At 42.9% G+C, this 26729-nt stretch overlaps 1 protein-coding gene across 1 annotated transcript; it reads right to left on the minus strand.

Moving 5' to 3' along the window:
* Positions 1-9481: 9481 nt before the first annotated feature.
* On the minus strand, positions 9482-26727 carry LOC132765223 (E3 ubiquitin-protein ligase TRIM7-like). The gene is made up of 7 exons (XM_060759452.2): positions 26246-26727; positions 22728-22823; positions 20872-21090; positions 19292-19314; positions 13398-13516; positions 11674-11706; positions 9482-10077 (listed from the first exon to the last, which is right to left on the minus strand). The coding sequence occupies exons 1-7, from the start codon at positions 26717-26719 to the stop codon at positions 9560-9562; spliced, it is 1482 nt and encodes a 493-aa protein (XP_060615435.2). The 5' UTR covers positions 26720-26727; the 3' UTR covers positions 9482-9559.
* Positions 26728-26729: the final 2 nt, after the last annotated feature.

The following is a 26729-nucleotide window of genomic DNA, read 5'->3' on the forward strand; positions in this document are numbered from 1 at the left end:
GTCTGTCTCAGAAAGATCAGAGTTCCTTTCATTTTCCTTGTGTAAACTGACAGAGCACTTCCTTCTCAGTAAATGATTCATTCAGATAATGGCAGCTATATGTGATTAAAAAGATAGAACAAACTATCTTCAGAACAGTTTCTGAATATAAAAAAAACATGCTATGGCAATTTCCCTCCTGGTATGAGAAGAAAGACAGTTAAAAGGGGGGAATAGTCCAATGGAGTGATGCAAAAAGCTTTTAATATATCTTGAGGGACCTTATCGTTTCTACATCTGATTGAATTTAACATTCTGCATAGGTAGAGGATGAGGCAGTGAAGTGACTGCCTTACTATCCTATCCCATTGCTTGTCAGTACATGGTTACTTGCCAATGTTATCCTTAGGCCCTGCTGTTTGAACTCTCATTTACATGGTCGGTGTGTAGATTCATACAATGCAGTTCAGTGTAGTTAAACTTTCTGCAGTCTTTTTTTCAGACTTCAGTTATTTTCCTAACTTTTTGAACATGTCTCAGGTCGACCTAAGCAAATGTATTGAGAAACTATTTTCTCGGTGGCCCTTGGGAAGGGCCTCAGAGAGAGAGGGTCCCTTGGGGTGGGGCTTCTAGAGGGGAGGGGCAACTGAAACTTTGATGGCATGCACTCCCCTATTCTTCTCATGTGTCTCAAAAAGTAGGAAAAAGTAGGAAGATACATACAGTGCATGCAGTGCAAGATGCATACAGGGAAGGAGATTAGAGGCAAAGATGAAGTACTTTGGCCACATAATGAGAAGATAGGAAAGCTTGGAGAAGACAAAGGAGATTCCACCTGAACATTAGGAAGAACTTCCTGACTGTGAGAGAGATTCAGCAGTGGAACTCTCTGCCTTGTAGTGTGGTGGAGGCTCCTTCTTTGGAGGCTTTTAAACAGAGGCTGGATGGGGTGCTTTGGATGCAATATCCCTGTTTCTTGGCAGGGGGTTGGACTGGATGGCCCATGAGGTCTCTTCCATCTCTATTATTCTATGATTCTGTGCTGGGGAAAATGGAAGGAGAAAGGAAGAGGGGACAACCAAGGGCAAGATAGATGGATGGTATCCTTGAAGTGACTGGCTTGATCTTGAAGGAACTGGTGGTGGCCACGGCCAACAGGTAGCTCTTGTGAGGGCTGGTCCATGAGGTCACGAAGAGTCAGAAGCAACTGAACGAATAAACAAACATACAGTGTAGCCAAGTAGCATAAGGATTTGTATTTGTATTGATTGTAGAGTTGAGAAATAAAATAGGACAGTCTCATTTTTTTTTACAAAATGTACCTTTATTCCTTTTACCAATACAAAGGTGGAACATTTGAATCCCCCATTGGCCTATGATACAATTTTGGAATGATGTGCTGCACTGAATATTGGAGAGAGACAAATAATGCTAAATGTTTTGCCTGCAGAAGAGAAGGCTGAGAGGAGACATGATGGCCATATATAAATATGTGAGGAGAAGCCATAGGGAAGAGGGAGCAAGCTTGTTTTCTGCTGCCCTGGAGACTAGGACACAATGGAACAATGGCTTCAAACTACAAGAAAGGAGATTCCACCTGAACTTTAGGATGAACTTCCTGACTGTGAGAGCTGTTCAGCAGTAGACCTCTCTCTCCCAGAGTGTGGTGGAGGCTCCTTCTTTGGAGGCTTTTAAGCAGAGGCTGGATGGCCATCTGTCAAGGGTGCTTTGAATGCAATTTTACTGCTTCTTGGCAGGGGGTTGGACTGGATGGCCCATGAGGTTTCTTTCAACGCTATGATTCTATGAAGAGTTTCTTCTGTGAACAATGCTCATTTCCAAATTGTTTCACCAAATAACCAAATATGGAGGCTTCCTTTCCACTTCAAAACATTCCATTATTCTGAGGGGCCTGTTTTAACTCATGATTTCAGATTGTCACCATGATGGCAACCCTATGTCTTTTGTTTAAACACCTTTTTGATTTATTATTTGGACAGTTTGTTCCTAATGAAATGTTGTTGTAAATAAATAAACATAATATCTTTTTGTTTTACTTTTGGATTGATATTCTTACCTCTCTTGGCTTCGATAAAGCAGTTAACTTCTCAATCCTCACTCCAATCCTGTAAAGTTGGGACTTTATCGCTGATATCGCTGAGTTCCTGAAAAGAAGTTCTGGCACAGCAAACCCATCATCGAGAGCTGGAAGCTGCTTGAATTATTCCCATCTCACTGCTGTTTCCTCAAAGCACTCTGAAAAAGCCTATTGTACCAGCTCAAGTTAACTCCTTGCACAGCCCTTCCTTATCCATGCCCCCTTTTAATTTTTTTTCAATGTGTCTTGCAGTTGTGTGATTTCACAGTCTCATGAGAGGATGTTATTTTGTGACCTCAGACCAGTACAGTTGTGGAACAGCTACTTTTTGGATTTCCATTCTGTGCAGGTGCATCTTCTGAGCTCCTTTACTGGCTTGCCATGGATTTTGCCAGGTAATCCACCTAATGCTGCACTTGTTGTCTCATTTGAAGAGGGAGAGGCAGCAGAGGCTTAGGAAAAAGAGAACTCTTGTGGCAATATCATGGAGCCTGGGCAGGCATGCTAACTCAAATTCCACAGTTGTTGATCTCCTGGCAAAGGTCAGTGATATCCTGAGCTGGCTTAGGACCACTGTTGCATTCTGACATTGGTAGTTGATACTCTTTGTCAGACAATGGAGGGAGAGAGAGGAGGCACTTGACCAATAGGGTGATGACCTGTATTTGAGGAACATCAGGATGGCAAGGCAACTATCCTGGATAGCTCAGACAGCAAGGATGAGAGTTTTGTTTGTTTTTTTAAGAAGGCCCAGTATTGGATTTGGAGACCAGCCGTCTTGAACAGCCCTCCAAGCTTACGTTAGTCATTGCAGGAGAAGAGCCTTCAACAGAAGTTGCCACTTTCCAGCTGGAGTAGCAAGTAGAGGAAGCAGTACAGCAGGGCAGGTTGGGGAAGGGTAATGTGGTCCATCTCTTGGTGGGAAGGAACACAAGAGTGGCTGGGATAGCTTGGAGGTGGGGGGTAAGTTCCAGGACACCCATAACCCCACTTAGCTGGCTTGGGCACACCACACCACATCTCAGTGTTCTTTTCTCTCTCCATTGTTGTGGAATTTGCATGACCCAGCCCACTGCCTGTCCCTTAACCTTTTCCTACTCTTTTCTATGGTGCATAGCATCAGAGTAGAATTGATCATCAACTGAACATACTGGAGGGAGTTGAGGAACTGACTCAACACGATGAAAGCTGTAGTTCACCCTGCATAAACACACAATACTGTGACTCCCAGCAGCAATGGACCTGGACCACATTTCACACACAGAACCCCCATGACCAGGTTTGTGGGGGAACTGCCCTTGATTATTGGAGGTGCTACTCCCTTACATCCGGAGAGCACCGTGAACCCAATCAATGGTGGATCTGGACCAAGCTTGCCCCAGATGATGGGATTTGCAGTACCTTCACTCACTTTCACAGGCAACTACAACCCCCACAAATGACGGACCTGGACCACACTTAGCACACAGACACCCCCCCCCCCATGACCCACTTTACATCCTGGTGAAGATTGGAAGAGGACGATGGGAATTGCAGTACCTTCAATCACTTCCAAAGACCACTGAAACCCTCATGAATGACAGTCCCAGATCACACTTGGCACACAGACCCCCCCCCCCCCCATGACCCACTTTACATCCTGGTGCGGTTTGGGGGAGGATGGACCATGGATGATAGGATTTACAGTACCTTCACCCAATTCAGCTCCCACAGACTTCTGCAACCCTCATGAATGACAGCTTTGGACCAAATTTGGTACAAGACCCCCCCCCCCCCCTCCCATGACCCACTTTATGTCCTGGTGTGTTTTGGAGGAGGACGGACCATGGATGATGAGATTTGCAGTACCTTCACTCACTCCCAGAGACCACTGCGACCCCCATGAATGATGGACCTGGATCAAACTTGGCACACAGACTCCCCATGACCAACAAAGCACACTGGAAAGTTTTCGGGACATTGACCTTGATTTATGGGATTTATAATTCACCTGCAACCAGAGAAACTGCAACCCCCACAGACAATTGATTGGGACTAAACTTGGCACAGAGAAGCCCCATCACCAACTGAACAAATTGCAGAGGTTTCTGGAAATTGACCTTGATTTTCGGAGTTGTTGTTCACCTACATCCAGAAAAAGTGTGACCCCCACCAACAATGGACAGGGACCAAACTTGGCACAGAGAAGCCCAATGACCAACTGAACATACTGCAGGGGTTTCTGGGAATTGACCTTGATTTTGGGAGTTGTAGTTCACCTGCATCCAGTGAAACTGTGACACCCCCACCCACCCGCTGACAATGGTCCTCCCTCTTTTTTAAAAAATCCATTGCCCTTTCCCCTAAATTAAAACTACCTCTCAACTCTCAGGAGTAATCCTACACCAGTCCAGATTCCTGCATGCTTCTCTGACATACCAGTGTCGCAGTGCAGTCTATATCACCAAGAAAGAGTGAGACAATTCTGTAACAGAAAGAACACTGCTAGTGTTACTAGGATGAGTCTCTCTCTCTCAACTCCAAACTCTCCCACTATGACACACTGTCTCCCTGCTCCACTCCACATGCCAGAGGCATGGGGCCATGTCAATTTTCTCCCTAAATTACAACTACCTCTCAACTCTCAGGAGTAACCCTATGGCATTTTTAAAGTTTCTTCAGAATTTGATATATCACTGTCTTTATCAGATGCACAATGGTCTGTTTTATTTTCAACTGCTTCAAACCCAGGTTATTGATCTCCAACACCGAGGGGTTCAACAGCTGTCCAGTCATGCCTGGTGTGATAAAAAGGTGGAGTTAATGAAACTCTTATCACTAAAACTCTGCTCCCATCATCAAATGAACCAGCCAGACAGCATTTCCAGTCATCCTCTTGCACCAGTTTCCCAATGGGCCAGCCAGGCTGAATACTTATACCCTGTGGTCATGGGTAAGCTTTCTTTTCTTTTCTTTTCATGTCGCTTCTGGTGTAAGAGCATTGTCCGTCTGCAAGGATGTTGCTCAGGGGGATGCCCAGATGTTTTGATGTCTTACTATCCTTGTGGGAGGCTACTCTCTTGTGCCCGCAGGGGAAGCTGGAGCTGACAGAGGGGGCTCATCCATGCTCTCCCAGGATTCAAACCTCTGACCTGTCGGGCTTCAGACCTGCCAGCAGGAGGGTTTAACCCATTGTGCCACTGGGGCTCCTGAGACGCCTAGTGAGAACAACTTTCAGGAGTCTCTATATAGTCTGCTTCCTGTGAAACTTGGCCGCTCTCTTTGGATTCGAACCCCTGATCTGTCGGTCTTTAGTCCTGCCAGCACAAAGGTTTGATCCATTGCAGCACCAGGGGCTCCAGGTGCCAGCTTATAATATGGCTGTGTTGATTGGCTCTTTGCGTCAGCCAATCTCTAGTTAACCACTAACCACTGCCAGCCACCAACCAGCCTACAGCCACTGCCAGTCTCCCCAGCCTGCCTCCTCCACCAGTCTCCTGATGGGCCAGCCAGGCTGTGTACATGTATCCTGTGGCAATGGCTAAGGTACCAACTGATAGCATGCTCATGTCCGATGACTCTTTGCTCTTGCCAGATTCCAGCCACTGCCAGCATCTCCAGCCAGCCTTCTCCACTAGTCTTTTGATGGGCCAGCCAGGCTGTGTATTTGTACCCTGTGGCCATGGGCAAGGTGCCACTTTATAACATGGCCATGTCCGGTGACTCTTTGCTCCAGCCAGCTTCCAGTTACTGTCAGCTATCAGCCAGCTACCTCCAGCCACCACCAACCTCTCCAGCCAGCCTCCTCCACCAGTCTCCCAGTTGGCCATCTGGGCTGTATTCTTGTACCCCTTGGCCATGGGTAAGATGCTAGCTTATAGTATGGTAGTGCTTGGCGATTCTTTGCTTCAGCCAGCCTCTAACCACTACCAACCTCCAGCCAGCCTCCAGCCATTGCCAGACTCTCTAGCCACTGCCAACTTCCTCCACCAGTGTCCTGATGGGTCAGTCAGGCTGTGTACTTGTACCCTTTGGCCATGGGTAAGGTGCCAGCTTATAGCATGGTTGTGTGCGGTGACTCTTTGCTCCAGTCAGCCTCCAGCCACTGCCAGCCTCCTCCACCAGTCTCCTGATGGGCCAGCCAGGCTGCGTACTTGTACCCTTTGGCCATGGGTAAGTTGCTCCCATCTTCAGGTCTTGTAGGTCCTGAAGTGGAGGTGAATATCTGGTAGACCACAAACTGAGAATTACCACCACTTTGCTCCAGCCAGGCTCTAGCCACTGCCAGCCTTGAATCATGCAGCCTTCTGAATCAGTGCAGATAACCAGCTCTGCAGTATTGGTGGAAGCATTCTCTCTCATTCGACACTGAAAATAATTTTTAAATATTAATTCTTGAAAAGCATTTTATTAAAATGGACATGACTAGTAGCTGTCAATGAAGTAGCTTCAAACATGACTCTATTTCCCATAAGGATAAACAACTTTTTTAAAATTGGTTTTCTGTGAATCCTACCACAGTTTTTATTTTATGGGACATGCTGCTTGTGGGTGATGGCATCATATGATGACAATGACAACCGTGTAGAAAATACAAAGGCTAGAGTAGGAACACTACAGTATTGGTTTTATTTGTATTTTTTTAAAAAAAAAAATCTTTAAAATGTGTGGATGAGCAGATTTTTCTGAAACTTGACAGGAATGGTGCCCTGCCCTTATTCTGTCGCTGTGGAGAAATTCCAGGGGATACCTATTTTATTTTGCTTTTTAAAGACATTTTATTTGTAGAAAATTTCTAAAATTTAGTGGATGACCTAAACATTCTGGAACTTGGCAGGTTTGCAGTCTTAAATGTGGCCTACAAATGTGGCAAGTTAGGTCCTGATAGTAAAAAAAAAAAAAAAAAAAATGATGCAGAGACGAGCCTCTAAAGTTCCCTCATTGGTGCGAATGAACCTAATTTTTCTGAAATGAAAATAGAACTTGATCCTGAATTATGGATACAAAAAAACCTTCCTAGATTTCTCGATTTTTCCCGTAACACAATGGGGGCATCTGAAAATTAAACCAAAAACAGTATGGATTGCTGCCGTTTTGCACACCCCTAGTGGTCAGGCTTTCAGACAATCCAGCCAATCCAGCAAAGTTTATGGTGAAGGATCATCACTGCAATATACAGATACAGTGAAGACATCTGCCCTTGCGCTATGCTACTCCGCTGCTGAGTATGCATGCCCAGTGTGGAACACATCTCACCACACTAAAACAGTGGATGTGGCTCTTAATGAGACATGCCACATTATCACGGGGTGTCTGCGCCCTACACCACTGGAGAAATTACACTGCTTAGCCGGTATTGCACCACCTGACATCCTCCGGGAAGTAGCAGCCAATAGTGAAAGGACCAAGGCAGAGACATCTCCAGCTCATCCCCTGTTTGGGTATCAACCAGCACGTCAACGACTTAAATCTAGAAATAGTTTTCTAAGATCTACAGAGACACTCACTGGAACACCTCAGCAAGCGATTGTTCAAAAGTGGCAGGCTGAAACCCAGCACCTCAACCAATGGCTGATACCAAATGAGAGACTCCCTCCTGGGCACACAGAGGACTGGGCGACCTGGAAGGGACTGAACAGACTGCACTCTGGCACCACGAGATGCAGAGCCAACCTTAAGAAATGGGGCTACAAAGTGGAAGCCTCGACATGCGAGTGTGGAGAAGAGCAAACCACTGACCACCTGCTGCAATGCACCCTGAGTCCTGCCACATGCACAAGGGAGGACCTTCTTGCGGCAACACCAGAAGCACACCAAGTGGCCAGATACTGGTCAAAGGACATTTAATCAACTACCATACTCACAAATTTTGTAATCTGCTTGTTTGCTTTGTTCTCTTAGAAATGTAATATAATTTGACTGGTTGTTCTGACACGACAAAAAAAATCACTGCAATGCTGATGGTCTTTGCTTTTTCCAGAAAGCTGACATTTGTCCACCTGTCTTCTCAAATTTGCAGGATTTCTCGGAGGCAACACTTATGGTATCGTTCCACAAATTTGTAAACAGTCCACATATCACAGGTACATAGCAGGGTTGGGAGGACAATAGCTTTACAAACAAGCATCTTGATATCCGTACAAATGTCCCAATCCTCAAACACTCTCTGCTTCATTCAAAAGAATGCTGCACTTGCAGAGCTCAGTGTTGTACTTTGGTGTTGGATGTTGACTTTTGTGAAAAGGTGCCTCTAAATGGACACAGAGCTAAGGTGCTGCAGTGCTTCAGTAGTGCCACAAGAGGGCACTCTGGTTCATAGCATCAGATTAGATGGCCTTGATCTTCCTTTCTGCATTTCTATGCCCTGTCACAAGGGCAACCTGGTACAAAAGGCATGAATTTTTATGGACACAGATTAAAATTGGGCTTTTTAATAGGCAGAGATAAGGCACTGCACTGTAGCTATATTGACACATGACGGCAGCCTGGAAAATTAGATCAGGTTACAAAAAGACAAACTGGCACAAAAACTGTGCATTCAAAAGTTTTACAAACTGTGTATGCAAACATGTCTGAACCAAGGGATTGGAAACAAACTTATCTTCAGGCTAAGAAAAAGCAAAACATAGTACAGGAAATGCAGGAGGCCTCTCCAGAGAATGGGACTTTTGAGAGTATGTAGACCTGGGCTCTGTTTAAGCTTTCAAGCTTTGTTCAGACAAGTAGACAAAGCTTATGCAATATGTACGATAAACTATTTAGATGAGAGGAATACATTAAACCTAAACAGATAATTTTATATTAATGTAATAAGAGAAGAATATCAAGAATTTCTTGGGATAAACAAACTCAGAATAATGGGAGAACAAAAATAAAAAATAAAGACTTTCTATGTGGGGGATGGATAGTTCAAATAAGAATAAACATTAAGATTTTTTATTATTTATGTGTATTAACAGTACAGTGTTCCCTTGCTACTTCGCGGTTCACTTATTGCAGACTCGCTGTTTTGCGGATTTCAAAAAATATTAATTTTAAATATAGATCATGGTATTTTCGCTGTTTTGTGGGGTTTTGCCGCTGCCACTCTCCAAGGTGCTTTCCCTCCTCAGTCCTACCTCTAACCTTGAAGGGCCTTTCCTTCCTTTCCTTCACTTTAATTTAAGTTTATTTATTTTAATATGTATACATTATTTTAGTAGTTATACACTATTTTAAGTCTTTATAGACTTAAAATAGTGTATTACTACTAAAATAATGTATGAATATTAAAATAAATAGAGCATCCCTACATTGCGGCTTTTCACTTATTGCGGGAGGTCCTGGAACCTAACCCCAGCGATAAGTGAGGGAACACTGTACATCTCTTCCAGGACTCTTAGGACAAAATCTTCTTAAAAGCACTAAAACAATTCAGAAGCAAAACACTTTTTGAAAAGTTTAATCATTATATTTTTATCATTACAATTTAAAGAACAGGCCTGTGAGATACGTTTGACTGTTTTAAGGTGAGATTTTGAGGGAGGCTTCAGAAAATATGGAAAAGAATGGGAGGACAGTCTCTGTGGAGAATGGGACTTCTGAGAATGCATGGATCTGGTCTCCTGTATCAGCATCGTAAAAGGCCACCCGGTTTGCAGCACAGTTCAGACAGACTCGGACCCTCCTGACCTTTTCCCTCAGAGACAGATCAGAGATTGAAGGGATCCTGGGAGCATGAAACCTAAATGACAAGCTGGAGATGGCCCAGATCCCATCAGAAGGATTAATGAGAAAACAGCATTTTCTCCTGACAGACTTCCTGGCCACCCCCACAAACCAGTGTCCCTTCCCTTCTGCAACCACATCCCAGAAATGGCTTCCTCTAGTGAATCCCTCACATCCCAAAACATGAGTTGAGTTTTTAAATCTCTCAGGATTGTCAGGCAGATTTTGATCTTTGCCTTCATGTCTCACACTTTTACGATCCTCAGACAGAACAAGATAGGAACCCGCTGTGTCTGGATCCAGAGTGACATTTGCTGTTGGAGACAAAGAGAGGGAGATGAAGGAGAACAAAGAGAAGCATGTTATAACTTACACAGCTTTTATGACTCCATGAGGACCCTTACTTATGTCCTCTTAATTTGAATAAAACATGTGTGCTGGCATGGAGCACTGAAATCGCAACAGGAATGGAAAATAATCAAAATATTAATTGCAACCAGCTGGAGATTTGAAAAACTTCCTAGCCAGCCACCCGCTGGGACAAAGGTAAATTCATCAAGTTAAAGACATTGCTCACCAATCAAGCAACTTTGCCAGTGCCTGGTGGGAAAACAACCTGGAACTCAAACATAGAACTATTTCTGTATACCTTTCTTTGTATCTAATCATGTTTCCTTGATTGCCCATTGTGTGCGCCCCACTTTGTAATTGCATAATCTCCTCTGACAACTTAATCCTATCTTGTGGCTTTTCACATTATCATATTTGCATGACTAATGTCCAGTCCTCCTCTTGTGGTGGACCCTTAACCTGGGCAGTACTTTCAACCTACCCAATGACTGGTATTTCTTTTTGCCACCTCATGAAAACACACCAGCCCATTGTGATGTTTGAATGTGATTTTCCTGCTTCTTAGCAGGGGGTTGGACTGGATGGCCCATGAGGTCTCTTCCAACTCTATAATTCTAAGATTCTAAGGAATCCCCAGCCAACAGGAACTTGAACCGAAGCCAGATTGATTTTCAGTGAATCAGGAATTGGCGTGGGTCTTTTCAATAGATGTCAAAGAGAGCAAAACTTCCTATCTTTCCCCGTATGCTTTATGTCAGATTCTTTAGAGCTCTTTTACTGACATCCTTTTGGGCCTGAAAGTAATAAACTTCTGTTCCTTTTACCTTCACACCCAGTTTCCATGTTAATATTATTGGTAAAGGTAGTGAAGCTCGTGAGGAAGGTAGCTTGACTTCAGCTACATTATAGCTGCAAGCATTAAAAAAAACATTTAGAGTAGAAAATATTATACTTCAAACCATAGGATCCCCTCTGCAAATTAAACCAGTTCATCCATGAAATCACAACCAAAACCACACAAACAAATGGAATGGGTGGCCATGGAGGGGATAGGAAAATTGTTTACCATATATACTTGAATATAAGCCGAGTTTTTCAGCCCTTTTTAGGGGCTGAAAAATCTGCCCTCGGCTTATATTCGAGCCAAGCAGCGGCGGGCTCCATTTGGGGTACAAACAAATTATTATTATTACTATTATTCTTAAGTTATTGTTGTGACCATGTTGTTTTTGTTGACTCTCCTTTTCTACTTATAGAGCTAGTTTACTGTTTTTCTTTGAAATACAGTAAATATTCAAAAACGTTTAATCTACTGATGCCTCAATTAATGTAATTTTATTGGTATCTATTTTTATTTTTGAAATTTACCATTAGCTGCTTCGTTTTCCATCCCTGGCTTATACTCGAATCAATAATTTTTCCCAATTTCTTGTAAAATTAGGTGCCTTGGCTTATATTCGGGTTGGCTTATACTCGAGTATATATGGTAACTCAGGAAAATACCACCAGACAAACATCACCATCCTGCTTGTGACTGTTGTCAAAAATGGGAAATTTACCTTTCTGAAGCTCTAGCCCAGGTAGCAAAGTATCTAAGGAGGCAAATAAAATAAATTAAAATAAATATATGACTAAGCACTACGTCATCTTGTTCAGAAAAAAACAGTTCACATAGTAGAGATCTCAAGTAAAGTTTTAAATAGAAACTAAAATGAATACTAGTTTGTTATACTGAAAGAACACCCAATGTTTGAGTAAGCAGGCCTTCTTCTCTCTTTTCTTGTCTAGAACATGATTATTTCTTCCTCAATAATGTTTTATTTTACATGTTTAACAATCCCAGCTTAAATTAAGCAGGCCAAGATTTTTTTTCTGATACAGTCATTATGTTAAAGGACTTCTGGGCATTGCTTGGCTCTTCCAGGCCTTCCTGAGGTTCATCAGCAGTCATTCTTACACGCAGTATACTCCCAAAGGTCAATTCAGTGTGATTTTGAGCAATTTTATGCACAGTTATTGCGCTATTGTTTCACTTTGTGTGCCATGGTTCCATCCTACAGAATCCTGGGATTGAAAGTATGGTAAGATACTAGAATCCCTTGTAATCGGTTTGCTTTAGGGAACCAGAAGTCAGGAATGCCTTCAAGACATACAACAACAACTACAGTAGCATGAGAGTGGTCTATCTGAGAATTCAAAATGCTGTTGTTTATTCGTTCAGCTGCTTCCTACTCTCCGTGACCTCATGGACCAGCCCACGCCAGAGTTCCCTGTCAGCCGTGGCCACCCCCAGCTCCTTCAGGTTCAATCCAGTCACTTCAAGGATACCACCCATCCATCTTGCTCTTGGTCGGCCCCTCTTCCTTTTTCCTTCCATTTTCCCCAGCATGATTGTCTTCTCCAAGCTTTGCTTTCTTCTCATGATGTGGCTGAAGTACTTCATCTTTGCCTCTAATACTCTTCCCTCCAATGGACAGTCGGGCTTTATTTCCTGGAGGATGGACTGGTTGGACTTTCTCGCAGACCAAGGCACTCTCAAAACTTTCCTCCAGCACCACAGTTCAAAAGCATCTCTCTTCCTTGGCTCAGCCTTCCTTATGTTCCAGCTCTCACATCCGTAGGTTACTATGGGGAATACCATTGCTTTTACTATGCTGATCATTGCCAGTATGATGTCTCTACTCTTAAAATTCAAAATACCCCCCTCTAATATTGCCAGTCCCAGGCATCTTGTTATGGCTCTGAAAGAGAAATATAGTACAACAATTGTGCAGTCTGAATAAGTCTCAGGAACAATACAAGAGCACATCAACTGCAAAACTCTTCAAATTCTATATATCTTCAGGGCAACCCATCCCAGTGGATCTCCTAAAGCTGCAGGGATGAGATCACACTTCCTATCCATACGTGGTGAAGTACAACGTTCCTCTTTGGCAGACAGAAAAAAGGTTTTCTGTTGAGAGGAAGTTAACTACCCTCTTTTGCCTTTCAGATGTGTTTTAATATGTACACAATAAATCTAGAACTAGTTGCATAGACAAATAGGTGTGCACATGCCAAGGAAGCCAGGCAGGCAGGACAAACAACAACTGCCTCTCCAGCTGAATTCCAGTTGAAGCCTGGACAGCAAAACACAAGCAAGATGAGAACAGGGAAGCCCCGCTCACTCACTACCTCAGTGTGTTAAAAGCACTGATCCATTTTGGCCACTAAAGTAGAAACTTACACTTCCTTTTACACCAATACAGAGACCAGCATAATTTTTATGGACAGACTTCTTTACCTTGCAATTGCTTGACGAGAGGATCTAGACTGGGCTTTAGATTATAAAGCTCCCAGATCTTCAATTTCAGCTCTTCCGAGAAAGCCACTGGCTTCTCAAATGTTTTCTTCTCTTGACTCCTAGTGGGGGAAAAAACCAAGGTTTATCCATCACAGAATCCCTAAGTGGGGCAAAATCAAGGAAGTTACAGGAGGAAGAATATTCCAGAAGATTCAGCAGCCCTTCTATTTCTTTTCTTTTTCTAAATTGCTGCCAAAGTAATATGAGAAAGAGAAACAATATGCTCTTCCTGGCCAAATTAATCATCACGGGTGCTCATTCATGGCCATATATGATTGTCTTCTGGAAGTAGAGTCTTGGAGGCGGGGCCATAAATGACTGTAAAAACCTGTTCTAGAATCAGTTATTATTATTATTATTATTAACTTTATTTGTACCCCGCTAGCATCTCCCGAAGGACTCGATGCGGCTTACACAGGCCGAAGCCTCAAAACACAATACAATAGAAAACATAACACAACAATAAACAAAGCAAATCAAAACAGTAAGCAAAATAACAACAATAGCAATACATCAAGACATTATTAAAACTGGTTCGGCCGGCGCAATGGGGTACGAGGGTTAAAAGTGCTGAAATGGCAGGAGGGTAGGATTAAAAGTGCGGTGTACAGCGACGATTAGTTATGCTAAAGTGCTACTGGGACTTGGGATGGGGATTCCTAGTCTGAGAAGGCACAGCGGAACAGCCAAGTTTTTAAATTCCTTCTGAAAACTGCTAGAGTAGGGGCCTGTCGGAGATCTTTGGAAGGGCGTTCCAAAGTCGGGGGGCCGCCACAGAGAAAGCCCTGTCCCGTGTCCCCACCAAGCGCGCTTGCGACGTGGGTGGAATCACGAGCAGGGCCTCCCCAGATGATTGAAGCGATTCATAGATGGAGATGCGGTCACGCAGGTAGGGTGGTCCCAAACCGTTTAGGGCTTTGTAGGTGAGCACCTGCACCTTGAATTGGGCTCGGAAAATAAATGGCAGCCAGTGGAGCTCCTTGAACAGAGGGGTAGACCTCTCTTGGTAATGAGCCCCAGTTAGCATCCTAGCTGCTGCCCGCTGGACCAATTGTAGTTTCCGAGCCGTCTTCAGGGGCAGCCCCACGTAGAGCGCATTGCAATAGTCCATTCTAGAGGTGACCAAGGCGTGGACCACCCCGGCCAGATCAGCCTTCGCGAGGTATGGTCGCAGTTGGCGCACAAGTCTCAGTTGCGCAAAGGCCCTCCCGGATACCGCCGACACCTGAGCCTCAAGTGTGAGCGAAGAATCCAGGAGGACACCCAAACTGCGGACCTGTGGCTTTAGGGGGAGTGTAACCCCGTCCAACACAGGTAACCACCCTATACCCCGATCCGGTTTACGATCGACCAGGAGGACCTCTGTCTTTTCGGGATTGATCTTCAGCCTGTTCTTCCTCATCCAGATCGACACAGCGGCCAGGCACTCGTCTAGCACCCGAGAAGCCTCCTTGGAATTAGATGGAAAGGAGTAGTAGAGTTGTGTGTCATCCGCATAAAGATGGCACCCAACTCCAAAACTCCGGATGACCTCTCCCAGCGGTTTCATGTAGATGTTAAAAAGCATGGGCGACAAAATAGAGCCTTGCGGGACCCCACAGGTCAAAGGCCAGGGGTCAGAGCAGGCGTCTCCCAGCTTCACCATCTGGGTCCGTCCCTCCAGGAAGGACCGGAGCCACGACAGAACCGTGCCCCCGAGGCCCATCCCAGAGAGACGACCCAGAAGGATACCATGATCGATGGTATCGAAAGCTGCTGAGATGTCCAAGAGAACCAGCAGAGTCACACTCCCCCTGCCCAGTTCTCTGCGGAGGTCATCCACCAAGGCGACCAAGGCTGTCTCGGTACCATGACCAGGCCTGAAACCAGACTGTGACCGATCTAGGTAGTTGGTATCGTCTAAGAAACTCTGGAGCTGGGAGGCGACCACCCGCTCCAGCACCTTACCCAGAAAAGGGAGGTTGGAGATTGGCCTGTAATTACTCAGCACCGAGGAGTCAAGGGAAGAATCAATATAATGCAATAACATTTGTTTGGTTTCTAGGAAGTCCTGGAGTTACATATATAGCATCAGGAACATGGCATGTATACAACTCTTGCTCTCTCCCAGTATATGCCCACAAGCACAGAGATATATACTAACAATGGTAACTAAACTGTTCATTTAGTGTAGACTTATATTGAGTGAAATACACATAATACAAAACATACAATTACAATAGTAATGCTCTGTATAACAAAGTAGTTTCCAACTAAACAATGCATGTTCTAAACATAAACTTTCAGCTTGTAAAAACAATATGTTGACCGGAAGAGCACTGAGAACAGGGATAAGGGTATACTTGAAAGCAAGGCTAATCACTTAATCTTAGAATCATGGAATCATAGAATCCTAGAGTTGGAAGAGGCCTCATGGGACATGCAGTCCAACCCTCTGCCAAGAAGCAGCAAAATTGCATTCAAAGCACCCCCGACAGATGGCCATCCAGCCTCTGTTTAAAAGCCTCCAAAGAAAATGGAAAAGAGATCTGGTCAAATTCATTTGGAAAGGTTAAAAAAAGCCAGAATTGCTTACAGGAACCTTATTGATGGGAAAGACAGAAGGGGACTGGCATTGCCAGATCTCAGACACTACTATGAAGCTGCAAATTTTAGCTGGCTAAAGGAATGGATTAGATTGGACAATAGGGAGTTGCTTAAGTTAGAGGGCCATAATTTAAGATACAGATGCATTGCCTATCTATGGAATGATATGGACAAGGAGAATAAAGAATTTAATGGACATATAATAAGAGCCAGCCTTTTAGCAATGTGAGCCAACCCCCCCCCCCCCCAAAAAAAAAACACCCCGCTTATGGCTGTGCCCACTGCAAGCAATCCAGAATCCAGCTACATACGCTGATTCTGGCACATACAAGGATTATTTGGTGAAAGATAAAGGGCAATCGACACGTAAATGTAGAGAAGAATCTGAGTTAAAAGACTGTTTCAGCTTCTTTCAATTACATGACTGATTTAGGAAGGACGCGGAAGTAGGATTTGCCTCTAAAAATCGGAGTTAGAAAGTATCTTTGAGAAGGGTAATAGTGGCCTAACATCCAGGCTCTACAAATATATTTCAGAACACAACTTAGTAGACAACCAAATAAAAACAGTTATGATTACGTGGGCCAAAGATTTAGGTAGAAATATTGATTTGGAAGAATGGGAACATCTTTGGAAAAAGGGGTTTAGATTCTCAGTGGCCAGCAAAATTAGAAAAAAAATGTTTAAAATGTTTTATAGAACCTACTTAACTCCAGAGTTATTGGCTAAAATAGAGAAAACAGGACAAGGGGCTTGCTGGAGATGTAAGAAGGTGAAGGGACATTTTTTCCATGAATGGTGGACCTGTAATATAGTTCAAGAATTCTGGAAAAAAGTGATGAAAGAAACAAACAATATGATTAACAAAAAGGTCAAGAAAAACCCAGAAATCTGTTTAGAAGGTGTATTAACCCATACTTCAGGGTTTTGTCTAAGATACTGTAAAAAGAGAGAAGAATGTATGCTTATACATTTTGTTGGACAAATTTATAAATAAAATCTTTAAAAATAAAATAAAATAATATAAAACCCATACTTCAGGAAATAAAGCCCAACTGCTCATTGGAGGGAAGGATATTAGAGGCAAAGATGAAGTTCTTTGGCCACATCATGAGAAGAAAGGAAAGCTTAGAGAAGGCAATGATGGTGGGGGAAATGGAAGGAAAAAGGAAGAGGGGCCGACCAAGCGCAAGATGGATGGATGGCATCCTTGAAGTGACTGGACTGACCTTGAAGGAGCTGGGGGTGGTGATGGCCGACAGGGAGCTCTGGCATGGGCTGGTCCATGAAGTCACGAAGAGTCGGAAATGACTGAACGAATGAACAACAACAACATTAGCACAGGTGATGAAGAAATTTGTCAATATTGCTTTGTTGCTGCAATACAATAACAGCCAAAACATGGAAGGGGGCAGCGAAGAGTTAACTATTAAGGATTCGGGAGACAAATTAGTAGATTATATCCAAATGGCCAAACTGACAAATAGCAGCAGAGGAAGAAATAATGAAGAATTAAAAAAGTTAGGAAGTTCTTTCTAATGTTCAGGTAGAATCTCCTTTTCTGTAGTTTGAAGCCATTGTTACGCATTTTAGTCTCCAGGGCAGCAGAAAATAAGCTTGTTTCCTCCTCCCTATGAATTCCCCTCACATATTTATACATGGCCATCATGTCTCTTCTCAGTCTTCTTTTCTTCAGGCTAAACATGCCCAGCTCTTTAAGCTGCTCATCATAGAGATTGTTCTCCAGACACTTAATCATTTTAGTCACCCAGCTGGTTAACATCTCCTTTCAATTGTGGTACTCAAAATTAGACACAATACTCCTGGTGTGGTCTGACCAAGGTAGAATAGAGGGGTAGCATGACTTCTCTAGATCAAGACACTAGATTCCTATTGATGCAAGCCAAAATCCAGTTGGCTTTTTAAGCTACCACATGACATTCTTGGCTCATGTTCACCTTCCTCCCCACGAGGACTCAAAGATCTTTTTCACACGTACTGCTGTTGAGCCAGGCATCATTCCCCAATCTGTATCTCTGCATTTCATTTTTTTCTGCCTAAGTGGAGTATCTTGCATTTGTCCCTGCTGAACTTCATTTTGTTAGTTTTGGCCCATCTCTGTTAAGATCATTTAGCTGCTTCTGTTCTGCTTCTGTCTCCTGGGGTATTGGCTATCACTCCCAATTCGGTGTCGTCCGCAAACTTGATGACCATGCCTTCTAACCCTTCATCTCATCTAAGTCATTAAAAATATGTTGAACAGGACCAGGCTCAGTTCTTACTAATTTGTGATTTGCCAGTTTCATTAAATAATTATTTTAAAGGAAACGTTGTATTTTACAGACATTATGTGCTAAAGCGAAAAGACAAGACAATGCTTTAAAAGTGTTACCACAAAAATGGAATTTGTTCATTTCATCCATGTCCGCATATGTAATTCTCTGCCTCTCTTTCTATCTCTGGGGGCCTTTAATATCTTTTAAAGTAATTTGATTCTAACATGAACTTCTGAAAAAAATTGCCCGGGATGTTCTTGTCTGCCATTTAAGGGCTCAAACAGCCTGACTACAATAGACAATGCTATGTTCTTGTTGTTTTATAATTTCTTCCATCAATTTCATATCACATCATTTTCTGTGTGTTCCTTATTAGCATGCAAGCCACTGTTCATAGTAATTGTGTCAACGTTCCATACTTTAATCTCGCAAGACAGGCTCTTCCTTTTCTCTAAGTTAGAGTCTAACATAATTACTGCCACTTCTGCCACTAAAGAAACCCTTTCAGAGAATGCTAAATCTCTTTAAACCAATTGATTTCTTACCTTCCAGGAATTTTGATCTACTACAGCTGCAACTGAGAGCAAAATCCTTGGAATCCTCTCTAGGTAATGTATCCTAAGGTGACCTTCTGTTACAACATTTCTGTGCACCTTTAGGGTTGTTGTAGAAAGAAGTAACCAATACAATGTTGTGCAAGGATCTCCCCACCTGTCCCGTCCCCATTTGATGGTGCCAGGGGGCATGTCCTCAGCCAATCAGCATCTGCAGAATCAGGAGCCTCCCAGCACCATTTGGATGCAGTTTAACAGCCAGGAAAAAGGAACTCTTGAAGTTATCCTTCCAAACCTCCAGCATCTTGATTCATTGAAAGCCATCAAGCTGGCAATATACCACAGGGTATCAATGCAAATCCATCTGTGTCCCTGCCTGTTTTTGGAGCACAAATGGAAATGACCGGGATTCTCTTACCTCTGCAAAAGGCTCTTCACATCCTACAAGGGAGAAGAGAAACAAAAGAGGGAAGTCACTGCTCATATATGACATTCTTTAGTGAAAGAAGAGGCAGTCCTTCCCTTTCAAGGGCTGTTTCTAGAACTTAAATTGGGAATAGTGCAATTGCTTGTGCAAAGTACTACATACCTCAAAGGGCAACAGAGGAGAAAGGGAAAGTTCTCCTTTGAAATCTCTATTCCTTGTCTACAGATGGATGATCTCAGGTCTGGATTCGTTTCTGACAACTCCTAAGTGTTGCCATTTTTCAAAAAAGCAGTAAGGAACTTTCAGAATTTAGGAAATACAAGTTTGACAATATGGAAGAAGACATTTATCTGTTAAGACGTTTGTGTTCCACTGCAATACTAAAAGGACATTTTTTATTTCAGTGAACTTAGTGATGTGCTTCTCTGTAAAATTAACATATTACCTGCACCCATAAATGTTACCATGTGCATATTTCTATATTTGTGATGAGCCCACATCCAAATGTACAGGAGTACAGTGTTCCCTCACATATGCTGGGGTTGGGTTCCAGGACCTCCCGCAATAAGTGAAAAACTGCAATGTAGAGATACTCTGTTTATTTTAATATTTATACATTAGTTTAGTAGCTATACACTATTTTAAGTCTTTATAACCGGAAAGGAAGGAAAGGCCCTTCAAGGCTGGAGGGAGGGAGGACTGATGAGGGAAAGTGCCTTGGAGAGCGGCAGTGGCAAAACCCCACAAAACAGTGAAAATACCATGATATATATTTTAAATTAATATTTTTTGAAATCTGCAAAACAGTGAGTCTGCAATAAGTGAACCGCAAAGTAGCAAGGGGACGCTGTATATCAACCCCCAAATATGGGACATTTCTTACCACTTGGGACATATTGTAATCCAAACCCACATTCCACAACTACAGGAGTTTGATATCACCTTCATAGCCATCATTCCATCCTGCAAAGTTCTGGGATTCACATTATGGCAATGCTCTTGCAATGCTTTAGTGAATCCCTCCTGAACTATAGCAGCAATTCTCTCTAGTAAGGAATTCTAACTCCCATGTTATAAACTGCAAATCCCAGGATCTCATAGGATGTTGCCCAGGCAGTTTAAATTAAACAAAATGCTGTATTTGTGTAGTGTGAATAAGCATCAGGACAGCCTCTATAACACAATCAGAACAGGTTTGAAATGAAGGCAGCAGCATTAATTAAAAAACAGTTCATAACTGTTTCTATATCTATGAAAAGAGGGATTTTGTAAGGTTTTGCTCATATAAGAAAGGTACTTCCAAAGTATATATTACAATAAGGGTAGCTCATAAAATATAGAGTTACTAAACAATCATTTCTTCTCTAGCTGCTCTAGTGATTGCAACTCAAGCTAGAGGGAACTAGGGAGTCCAAGGGAAGAAGGGCAGATGGCATCATAGTCCTTCCTATTAAAATATTCTGGGCTTGAACCATGAATGCCCTGGCTCCACTACACCATGGCTGGTACAACAATATTTTGTATTTGGCTTTCCATACAGAAGCACTTAAGCTTGTTTCGGCCAGTCTCACCTGCAGGAGTTCAGCTGGTGGCTGCTGACATTTCTCTTTCAACTCTTGGATGAGATTTTTCAAAGAGGAATGTTCCTGGTCAAACATGGCCAAGTTTTCATCTCTTTCCCTTGCAATCTGCTTCTTCATCTCTTCCATCCGTTTCTCCTGTTCTTCTAGAAACTGACGTATTTCTGTGATTTTTACTAAAATATTTTCCATCTCTGCTTCTGTCTGCTTCTGGAATAAGCAGATGGAAAGGGAAGGAAATGAGCCTTACTTTTGGATAAGATTGCCAGAGCACAAACATTAAAAAAAAATAAAGATTTCTCCTGACATTAAGTGTAGTCGTGTCCAACTCTGTGGGGTGGTGCTAATCTCCATTTCTAAGCCAAAGAGCCAGTGTTGTCCATAGATGTCTCCAAGGTCATGTGGCCAGTACAACTGCATGGAGCACTGTTTCCTTCCTGCAGAAGTGGTACCTATTGATCTACTCACATTTTAATATTTTCAAACTGCCAAGTTGGCAGAAGCTGGGCCTCACCCTGCTCCCCAGATTTGAACTGCCAACCTTTCGGTCGGCAAGTTCAGCAGCTCAGGGACTTAACCCACTGCACAACCAGGGGGCCATAGAGAGGTTCTATATCACACTTTAATGGTTGTGTAGAAAAGAGAAATAAAACAGATGTTGCTAGCCAAACAGCCAGGTAACAAGGCACATCTGCTAAATTCCCTCTTCTAATGATCATTGCATGCCTTCAGGTCACTTGCAACTTATGAAGACCTTAAGATGAACATATCACAAAGTCATGCATCACGTTCTGCAGTTGATGGTGTTTGGTGGTGGCAGGCTTAGCAGTTGGTGATGGAAGGGGTTAATGTAAGTCTTAGTTCTAAAGGGCTGAGTAATCTGTAAGAGTTTATGGGTGAAAGCAGTTAAGGGTGGAGGGATGCAAAGGATAGGTTGCAACTGGGTTTTACTGGTTATAAAGAGCTAGCCTGGAAATTGATCTTTGGGAGAAAAGAATTTGTGCTATTTTGGTGGTGGATGTGGCTGGTTTTCCCTCAGGTTTGTGGATTTTTTATATCCGGACCTGTCACCTGAACAGTTGGAACTCTGGAACTTTGAATCTCTGGACTGACTTTTGACTATGGTATAGAGCAGACTCTTGATCCTTGGACTTTACCCATTGAACTCTCTGTGTTTCACCACTGGATTGGACCCTTTGACTATGGTGTTCTCTTGAACCTGTATCAGCTTTGGTATCAGTCTTTGGTTTATATTCTGTGCCTTAGTGCTATGTTTATGTTTTACATTTGGTCTATGAAAACAGCCAAAAAGTAAGTGCTGCTTTAATTAAACAGTTTAACACAAGCTGGGTGTTTGTTTTGGTTCACCTCTGCCTGCATACCGGCAGAGCCCTGGCATTGTGACACACACAGCTTTCTTAACAAGATACAATCTGAATGTGGTTACACTCTCTCAGTCCCAGAGGAAGGAAAAGTTTATCTTGCCAAGATCAACCACTAGATTTCCAAAGCTTAGTGTGCAAACTAAATGTCTCCAGAACTGTAGTCCAACAATGAAACCTCTATAAAACACAGAGTCATTGTACACCTTGTAAAACTATCACTCCCCTAATTGTTTACCATTGAGCCATGGCAGTCAATATGGTGTCAAACTGCATTAATTCCTCATGACTGCATTAATTCCTCATGACTGATCGTCTTCACACCATCACGAGACATATATTGCAATAATGAATTATTCTACTATATGAAGCTCTCTTGTGACTCTTGATTTATCTGCATTTAATATTATGTTTTCCACATATTGGATTAACTCTTGGTTCTAACGTTATTATATCTATACTTACAAGAACATCTTGGGATTCCTTTTCTATCTCAGCTTTATATTCCAGAACCTTTTCTTCCACCTTCTCCAGAATAGTCTGATGATTAACCATCAAATCCTAAAGAGAAAAACAGATTCACATTTGGATGGAAGGTGGTGGAGGCAGAGGAAAGAGGGAAGAAAGAGACACAGAGAGAGGAGTTGAACAATATGCTTGCCCACTAATATTGGTTTTCAACAGTGCAGGAGAGTGTGTGCGTCTCCTTGAAGTATTAAGCATGTGCAGATTCTACAGTTTAAAGTATTTGATGTGCAGTATGGGGTGGGCAATGGCACATCAGCAATAAAGCCATACATATTTCTATTTACCTCTGCATTAGAATAGGGAAACTTCTCTTTTTATATCAGGATATTTAAGGTTTTCCTTGGTATGTGTAAAAGAACGACGAGTGGATCTGAGGCTAATATTCCCTTTAACAGATCTCCTCCGATTCACACACACCACGGTACACACACACACACACACACACACACAATCGTATAATGAAAACGTTACTAGACTTTTAAAAAATGTCTCAGTTTTACTGTACTCCTGTTGTAATGTTATCTGCAACAATTGTATATTTGTTTTATATAGTTTTTAATCTGTTTGTTTGATACCTGTTTTAGATTTTTTTTATGTTTTGATGAGATATGATTTATTTTTTACCTGTGTGGCATTGAATTTTTGCCGGATTTGTAAGGCACCTTGAGTCCCCTCTGGAGTCAAGAAAAGCAGGGTAGAAATTAAGTAAATAAATCAAAATGAACAATGTTATTGTTATTTGCCTCTCAAACCAACTCTGACCTATGCCAAACCTATACTGTCAATTTCATCACATTTATTAAATTCCACTGAATCATACACTTCAGAAATGGTAACTCACTGTGTTCATCACATGTGGTTGAGTTCAAGTGTAGGGTCCAGCATTCTTTCCATATCTAAAACATTGGGAACAACTATCCTTTCATATGTTTTAAGAGCTGGTTGGGAGGTGCGTTTTTGATTAATGATCCAGTTGTATATGCACAAAATAGCCAATTCTGTAATGTGATGGCATTCATTGTTCTCAGGTTTAAAATGATATGTTTACTAATTTGTGGAAATGCTCCTTTGAGGAAAAAAGTGGTGGTGGCCTCCGAATAACTGACCTGGACTAAACTTGACACAGAGAAGCCTGATGACCAACTGCAGGGATTTGGGGAGGGGGACTGACCTTGATTACCTGTCCAAACATATCTCCCTCTATGAACCATCTTAGAGATTAAGATCATCTGGGAAGGCCCTGGTCTCAGTCCCACCTCCTTCGCAGGTGCAAAGCCCTTTGGCTATGGAACCCCGGTGAGATCAGAACAGCCCCTTCTCTTCTGACCTTCAGGGGGAAAAAACTTAATACATAGCTTTGGGATCAAGCTTTTGGCAAGTAATTGGAGCAGTGCAATAAGTGACCAGGAATCAGTGTGATTGACAAATAGAACAGCCCTGGATTATGTTTTTGGTGGTGTGATTTTAATTGATATTTTAATAATTCATGTTTTTTTTTTGTTTTAATTGTAATTGTTTATTTTATGTGTGTATGGCATCAAATTGCTGCCTGTTGTAAGGCTTCCTTGAGTTCCCTCTGGGGTGGGAAAGGAGGGTTATGAATATGGCAAATAAATAACTTTAAAAAATGGAAGTTGTAGTTCATCTGCATTCAGAGATACTGTAGCCCCCACCAGCAATGGACCAGGACTAAACTAGGCACAGAAAACGCCCATGACCAACTGAATGTGCTGCAGGGGTTTGGAAGCATGTTCAGTCCTGCCTCTTTCCCCCCTTTCCTCCCCACTCCTCCTTGTCTTGCCCTTTTCATTTATTGGAAATGGACAGAGAGTTGGGGAGCACTCCTTTAATTGAAGGGAAATGCTGGAGGAAAAGGGGGGCGTCGGATAAGAGCATTGGATAAGACAGGATGTCGGATACACGGAGGTTGGATAAATGAGACTTTACTGTAATCTGTCTATATATATATAATAAAAGTGAATGTTTGTATGTTTGCATGTATGTATGTTTGTATGCAGCGGTGTATGTGGCAGCTTTCTGATTGGCTCCCACTTTCACAGACCACTGCGACCAGCACAGGTGATGGACCTGGACCAAACAAACCCCCATAACCTCCTTTATGCCCTGGTAAGGTTTGGGGGAGGACACACAATGGATGATGGGATTTGTAGTACTTTCAAACCCTTTGGTTCCCACAGACAACTGTGGCCCCCAACAAAGACCGATAAAGACCAAACTTGGCACACAGAGCCCCCATGATCCACTCTACATCCTGGTGCTGTTTGGAGGAGGGTGGACCATGGATGATGGGACTTGCACTACTTACACTCACTTCCTGAGACCACTGCGACCCTCATCCAATGACTGATCAAGACCAAACTTGGCACACAGAGCCCCCATGAGCCCACTCTACATCCTGGTGCAGTTTCAGGGAGGATGGACCACAGATGATAGGACTTCAAGTATCTCCACTCACTTCCCGAGACTGCTGCAACCCACATCCAATGACTGATCAAGACCAAACTTGGCACACAGAGCCCCCATGACCTATTCTACATCCTGGTGCTGTTTGGAGGGGGATGGACCATGGATGATGGGACTTGAAGTACCTTCACTCACTTCCTGAGACCCCAGCAACACTTATCAATTACCAATAAAGACCAAACTTGGCACAGAGAGCCCCCATGGCCACCTCAACATTCTGGTGTGGTTTGGGGGAGGATGGACTATGGATGATGGGACTGGCAGTACCTTCACTCACTTTCTGAGACCACTGCCACTCTCATCCAATGACTGATCAAGACCAAACTTGGCACACAGAGCTCCCATGACCCATTCTTCAACCTGCTGCAGTTTGGAGGAGGATGGACCACAGATGATGGAACTTAAAGTACCCCCACTCATTTCCCGAGACAGCTACGACCCTTATCCAATGACTGATCAAGACTATACTTGGCACACAGAGCCCCCATGACCCACTCTACATCCTGGTGCTGTTTGGAGGAGGATGGACCACAGATGATGGGACTCACAGTACCTTCCATAACTTCCTGAAACCATTGTGAGCCACATAAATAACTGATAAAGACCAACATTGACACACAATGCCTTTCTCAAATAACACAGGCACCGCCGGGTCCACAAGCTAGTAATAAACATAATAACAAGTGCATAGGATCTTGCTTTTTTCAAACCACATTCTGTCCCACCAACAATCCTGGGGGGGCTTGAACCACCACTCAACTTAAAAAGTTTGAGGACCCCTGTTGAAAAGAATGCAATATTTCCCATTACTGACATCTTAGAAGCAAAGGTGACTCTTGTTTACTATCATATGTACCCATTTTGGAGTAACTTTTTTTTTTTTAGAAATCTGTAGGAATTTCTAATATGAGTGACTCTTTTTCTTTCATCAAATTACATAACAGTTTTTAGTTGTTGTTTTTTTTTTTTACCTTGGTTTCTTGAGCAGCTTCCTCCATAGGAATCACTGTATGACTTCTGTGCTCCTTGGATCTGTCGCACACGACACAGATGGAAACGTCATCATCTTTACAGAAAAGCTTCAGTGGCTCCTGGTGCTTCCCACAGACTCTCCCTTTGCCTTCTTCCCTCTTAGGTCCCTGAAAGTTGAGTTTCTTGGCTATTTCTACCATGTTAGCTAGCAGCCGATTTGGCCTGAGGTTGCTTTGCAGGACTTCTTTCCTGCACTGAGGACAAGAAGTTTCTGAGTTACCTGACTTCTCCCAGCACTGGGTCACACAATGTCGACAGAAGTTGTGCTCACATTCTAAAGACACGGGATCCTTGAAATATTCCAGGCAAATAGAGCAAGTGGCTTCCTCGCAGAGATTCTCCACGGGATCCCGAGCATCACAACCAGCAGCCATGTCTGTCTCAGAAGAAACACAGTCAGTTTCATTTCTCATGCAAGAGCTT

The sequence above is a fragment of the Anolis sagrei genome, chromosome 2 (genome assembly GCF_037176765.1).
Source record: "Anolis sagrei isolate rAnoSag1 chromosome 2, rAnoSag1.mat, whole genome shotgun sequence".
Lineage (NCBI taxonomy): Eukaryota > Metazoa > Chordata > Lepidosauria > Squamata > Dactyloidae > Anolis > Anolis sagrei.

Excerpts from the sequence above, each read along its gene's own strand:
- LOC132765223 (XM_060759452.2), bottom strand. The coding sequence starts at position 26,719 with ATGAGAAATGAAACTGACTGTGTTTCTTCTGAGACAGACATGGCTGCT. Across the intron at positions 13,517-19,291 it reads GTGAAGAGCCTTTTGCAGAG|GAGTCAAGAGAAGAAAACAT; the intron begins GTAAGAGAATCC and ends TTCCCCCACTAG. Across the intron at positions 10,078-11,673 it reads TGGGCTAGAGCTTCAGAAAG|CAAATGTCACTCTGGATCCA; the intron begins GTAAATTTCCCA and ends TGTCTCCAACAG.